The sequence below is a fragment of the Scardinius erythrophthalmus genome (genome assembly GCF_964197995.2).
Source record: "Scardinius erythrophthalmus genome assembly, chromosome: 6".
In the NCBI taxonomy this organism is placed as follows: domain Eukaryota; kingdom Metazoa; phylum Chordata; class Actinopteri; order Cypriniformes; family Leuciscidae; genus Scardinius; species Scardinius erythrophthalmus.
In genome coordinates this window covers 38,595,220-38,600,870 of record NC_138226.1, presented here as the reverse complement: position 1 = coordinate 38,600,870, position 5,651 = coordinate 38,595,220, and the positions used below count along the sequence as shown (strand labels likewise).

General features: G+C 38.5%; 1 protein-coding gene across 1 annotated transcript; it reads right to left on the bottom strand.

The window, feature by feature from the left end:
* On the bottom strand, positions 1 to 3,655 carry dlx2a (distal-less homeobox 2a). The gene is made up of 3 exons (XM_081367937.1): positions 3,160 to 3,655; positions 2,719 to 2,903; positions 1 to 1,904 (listed from the first exon to the last, which is right to left on the bottom strand). The coding sequence occupies exons 1-3, from the start codon at positions 3,488 to 3,490 to the stop codon at positions 1,590 to 1,592; spliced, it is 831 nt and encodes a 276-aa protein (XP_081224063.1). The 5' UTR covers positions 3,491 to 3,655; the 3' UTR covers positions 1 to 1,589.
* Positions 3,656 to 5,651: the final 1,996 nt, after the last annotated feature.

The following is a 5,651-nucleotide window of genomic DNA, read 5'->3' as shown; positions in this document are numbered from 1 at the left end:
ACTTACAATTTTATTTGAGCAATCAAACCTTTCGATTTGAGTGAGTTGCATTAAATGCGCACGCATCATTGCAGTGCCAGTTTGAGCATGTTGCATTACACAGATTCTACTGAACGTATTCGGCATTTTATTTTCTATGAAGCTTTTAAACAAATCAACAAGTTGTCCTTTGTTACATGGCATGGGAAATTAATGGTCTACACGCTGCCGATACCTTTTTACAAAGGCCTTGTATTGTGCGTGGTGGAAGTTGTGAGAAATGTTTCCATGTTGTTTAGCTCGGGGCATTTGTGAGCCTGCTTTTTTTTTTCTTCTTCTTCTTTTTGGCCGCACTGACTTCATAAAAAGTCTGGAGCGCAGAGCTGTGACTCCAGAGAGTCTGAACCCAGCCGAACGCCTTCATGCCGGGGCGTGTTTGCGTGTTTGCGCGCTCATTCCCAGCCCGAGGCTCTGTAGCGCGCCTCGCTTCTGTCGAGCTCCCAGAGCCTTTGTCTTCAAGTTTTATGTCTCCGAACATTTAGGGAACGTCAGACCAGTTGCCTTTAGTGCTCCTGTTATTTTTGAACCCGGAAAAGTTGCATAAACTCACTTGACCTGCTTACGGAGCAAGCTAGACACACCTGTCACGTTAGTCAACAAAAGGTGAATTTGTGGGTTCTGTGTGAAACTTTTACAAGACGTTGCATAGCGTCTCCAGCCAGACTTATTAAAGACTAGAGACTCAACTGGCGCCGAAGCAAAAAGAGGGAGGCGTGGACAGATCTACGAAAAAAAAAGAAAGGAAAAAAAAAAAAAAACAGGCCAACAGTGAACTAAAGAGAAAACATTCGAAATCCCAAATGAATTGATACAAATACAATGCGTTCACATGAAACATTTTATTTAAATAAGTCTGAATCATTATAGTGGCAGAAAATTCGGATTTCAAAATAAATAAAACAAAGTACTCCAGAGAAAAATATCCTTTTACATGTGAACATGGCTTTAGGACAATCAGTAGCTTTCGAGTGTTTTTTCATTAGTGTTTTGTCCTTTTGTGTTATTAAAAACAGTGAGAACCCTCTATGATAATCTATAGGAATGACAACAGCGGTGGAACACACGTACAGACACCGAAACTTACCTTACGTACTAAATATAAATCGAACAAAAGTCTGAAATTAGAGACAGGCGCATGAAACACATTTACGGTGGGAAAGGACAGTTAAGTTATTTTCAAAAGGCACCAGAACAGCTTCAGGTTGTGCTACATGTGCTCTTACACCCTGCTGCATTAATATTCACTCCAATAATGTCCGCGTGAGTTCTCTAGGCTTTGGATAATAGTAGTTCACTGAACAACTGGTTTTAATCCATCGATGTACCACCCATAGAACAAAATAAATAAATACAAAAATAATTGTATATGTTTGATTCTTTAGTGTCTGCTTGTTGACGACATTGCATGAAGAGAAACAGTGTTACGCCCCAAAACGCACTGGCAATGATCAACGTGGCAAAGGTGAAGAGGTCTCGCCATGTGGGGGGGAAACAGGCCTGAAAGTCATTTGTTGCAAGTTCACAAAATGAATTTTCCCCAGTCAGTGGAGTCAAAATATGGTCCCTGCGCTGAGAGTTGTGTTGTGGTGTTGTGGCTGTAGATGGGCCGCAGAGTTCGTGGATGAGTACCAGTAGTTCGTCAGAAAGGAAGGGCTGGCAGTGTTCGGGGGGCTGTTGCTCTGGGACAAACCCCCCGTGTTCAGCGGGTTCATTCTCTGGCTCTGTGCGAAGTCCCAGGCCGTGTTGAGTGGAGGTGAGTGAAGAGGTGGAGACTCACTGGATGCCACGTGCTGGTCGGCTGGGATTTCTCCACTTTTCCACAACTTCTTGAACTTCGAACGACGGTTTTGGAACCAGATTTTTACCTGGAAAACAAGCAAACTATTCAGTATCTAGACTAGCATTAAACCATATCAAGTCAAGTCACCTTTATTTAAAGTTCTGCTGAATCATGTTCTATATATACAGAGACATGCACACATATATTATATAAACACAAACTTTTATCATAGACATAAACTTTTATGTTAGATGCGATTAATCGCGATAAATCGATTTGACAACACATATGCTGCATATATACCTATATATAAAATTGTTTGGTAACACTTTACAATAAGGTTCATTATTAGTTAACATAAACTAATAATGAACTGCACTTATACAGCATTTATTAATCTTTGTTAATGTTAATTTCCACATACTAATACTTTATTAAAATCTTGCTAACATTAGTTATTGCACTGTGAACTAACATGAACAAACAATGAATAGCCTAGCTGTATTTGTATTTACATTAACAAAGATTAACAAATAACAAATGTATTGTTCATGGTTAGTTCATGTTAGTTAATTAACGTATGTTAACTAATGAACCTTATTGTAAAGTATTACCAATTGTTTTCATTATTAGGCTGCCATGTGTATTGGATGATAATTTCACATTTCAACCTTAACCCTTGAAATAATCACTCACACACACAATGTTCGCTTTAATGTTAAATGATGTTGAATTAAGGAGTGTTATTAGGAATTAAAAGTTGTTTTTAGTGTTGTTATTATTATTGAATCCCAATTTTGTCAGAGATTAATGAGCATTTATTATATTAAACACAATCCTAATTAAAGCGTTTTTGCTGGCTGGTGTTTTATTTCGATGTGGAAAGCCTGTGTGTGTACCTGTGTTTGCGTGAGTCCCAGTGATGCTGCGAGCTCGGCTCTCTCCGGCAGAGCCAGATACTGAGTCTTCTGAAACCTCCTCTGCAGGGCCGCCAGCTGGAAACTCGAGTAAATAGTTCGCGGTTTTCGGATTTTCTTTGGCTTTCCATTAACCATTCGAATTTCAGGTTCACTTTCTTCTTTTTCTAGGAGGGAAAACGAACAATACAACACGTCTTAAGGATCTGAATTCTAAATAAAACATTCATGCAATGCAATAACAAAAACGTTTTATGTTTCAAATATTATTAGCATTAATTACATGCACGCGCAATTAAAAGCAGCTCTACAAAATCATGATTTATTTATCAATAAACGTTTTTTTCCTTCACTGATACTCTGTAAACAAATAGTAAGATTTCCATTTTAACGTTTCAACGCTCACAAGAGAGAGATATTTACCAGCATCTGCAGGAGTTGGAGAGGAGCAGGGGCCGTACGCGCCGTAGGGGCCAAACGCGTTGCCGAAGCCCAGTTCATATGATTTGGTGTTGTACTGGACGCTGTTCATGCTGGTGTTCTGGTACTGGTACGAGCTGATCTGGTCGTACGGAGAGCCCGCGCACTGTCCGGCCTGCTGGTTGTTATTATAGTAGCTGCTGTCGGTAGCGGTGGAGACCGGGAGAGTCGGGGATTCCTGGGATTTGTGCAGACTGTGGTAATTGCTGGAGGTAATCTGGTTTGAATGCATATCTGTACTGAGGCTGTCAAAAACTCCGGTTATGTTTTTCATAACGCAAAAAAATACTTAAACGCACGTCCAACGAAAGAACAAACCCATAAAAAAAACTCTTTTAAAGGCGCACAAAACTTAAAAGGTTTTCTGAGTTAAGTTACATTCCCCTCTGGAAGAAAACAAACGCAGACGCCGATAGGCAAAGCAGGACTGTGATTGTGTGTCAGCAGAGATGCGGGAGGACGGACATTTATCGCGCGTCATGGGGGAGGATGAACCAGTGCGCGCGGAGCAGCCAATCAATGCGGGATACACACAGCTCACATGTGCATGAAATGTGTGCATCCTGTGTGGTGATGGTCAACTGCAACACTTTGTACTACATGAAAACACATTTTGCTATGACCTTCTTAAAAAACATTGACAACATTTTTTATTGCCTATGTAACGCTTTACCAATCATTGGCGCGCGTGATCAAATGAAAATGAAACCTATATTTTACGCACGCAGGTCCTTATTCGGAATACATGGGCTTCTTCTGTAAATCAGTATAACCTATAATGTTTGTTTATTTATTAATAAAAGGTTCAACTAACACGGTGGCACGATGTGCTGCGCTTCAGGAACTTTTGTAGATAGCTTTAACGCGCAAAACCAGCAATAGCATATGCCTGAAAAGCAGTTAGGCTACCATGGAAGTGCTCATTTTATAATGGTTCTTCTTAAAACGGAGGTGATTTCAACCTAGCAGTTAGACCTTTCACTACAGATTTCTTTAGCTCTTAAACAACACCAAGGAGCCGCTCTTTTCGGCATGGCATGCATGGCACCCTGACCTGCTGCGACACCTGTCGGTGAACACAAAACAGCACATGTGTCTGCATGCGGTTAGGGCACTGATGTCATCCTATTAAACCCAGGGGCGATTCTAGGAGTTTTTCAACTGGGGGGCACAAGAGGGGCCAGAATTAATACAGAGGGGCCACTCTTACGTTGTGTTTATATGTACAACTGTAGATATCCAAAATCATTTAAAGGTCAGTAAGCTATAAAGTTCAGCAATAAACAGTGATACCTTATTTTCTTTTAATGGCATTTATTCACTGCTGTAAATAAGAACAGTCAAATTCAATTTAATTAACTTTTCACTTTTCAGAAGTGAAAAACTGTAATAAATAAAATAATCCCATCTGTGAATAGAGTACAATTCACAAAAATAATGAAACTCAACATTAGGTTATATAAACTTCACACAAATCCTCACAACCTTATACATGGGCAAACATAAATAAATAGAACTGCCTTATTTATACAAATGCAGAAGTATATAATTTAAATAATAAATACATTAATGAATTAATGAATATAAGTTTATTAATTAAATACAGTAATAATAATTTATATCCACATCCTATTTGCATAGCAGCGTTTGCAGTAAATTTGCATTGATGAATATACAAAATCTAAATATGCCAAGGCTAATTAGCCGTGTGCATTATATATCCATACTTACTGTTAGATAGCTACTTTTTCAAAAGGGTACCTTTAGTTTAACTACATGTAAATTATATGAATCTTATAAAAAAAACAGTTTAAAATAGCTTAATTAGTCCAGTGTTATTTTAGTATTATTTATTTATATATAGGTTAATATACATTTTAGTAATATTTTGTTTACGTTGCTATTTATATTTTTGTTTTTTATTTGAGAATGTTTTCCATAACTGGAAATTATCCATAAGAGACAGTAATATAGGCTACCATGTCCGGGTTGCAAATTGTGCATACACCAAAATTCTTTTTATGAATATGGTCCATTTCGAAGTGTTTAAATAAAAACAAACAATATTCGTAGATTGTCCTCTACTCTGTCCTGTATTGTGTTGTGCTCGATCAGAGGCGCCGGCGCCGCAGTTTGTATATAGGCTATTAGCTAATTTCGCAATCATTTTTTATGGATTTTTTAAAGTTTAATTACAATTCTTATAAATTATCTTATACTTATTTAATTTAGAGTATTCGTTCTCAAGTCAAAGTTAAGTAATTTTCTTCATTTATTAGAAATCATTAAATTCGCGGGCAGTCACGGCGGCCCAGATCCGGCCCACATCTGGTAGGCCTACACACGGATTCCACACGGCCCAGATGTGGGCCGGATCTGGGCCGACACTGTGTTGCTGTCTGGCAGCTTTTAACGTGTGGAACGTGAAATAAACA

What these genes read in the sequence shown, in the direction of transcription:
- dlx2a (XM_081367937.1), bottom strand. Translation starts at nt 3,490, where the DNA reads ATGAAAAACATAACCGGAGTTTTTGACAGCCTCAGTACAGATATGCAT. An exon ending in TCCAACTCCTGCAGATGCTG is followed by an intron (nt 2,904 to 3,159) that starts GTAAATATCTCT and finishes TTTCCCTCCTAG; the next exon opens with AAAAAGAAGAAAGTGAACCT. An exon ending in TGGGACTCACGCAAACACAG is followed by an intron (nt 1,905 to 2,718) that starts GTACACACACAG and finishes CTTGTTTTCCAG; the next exon opens with GTAAAAATCTGGTTCCAAAA.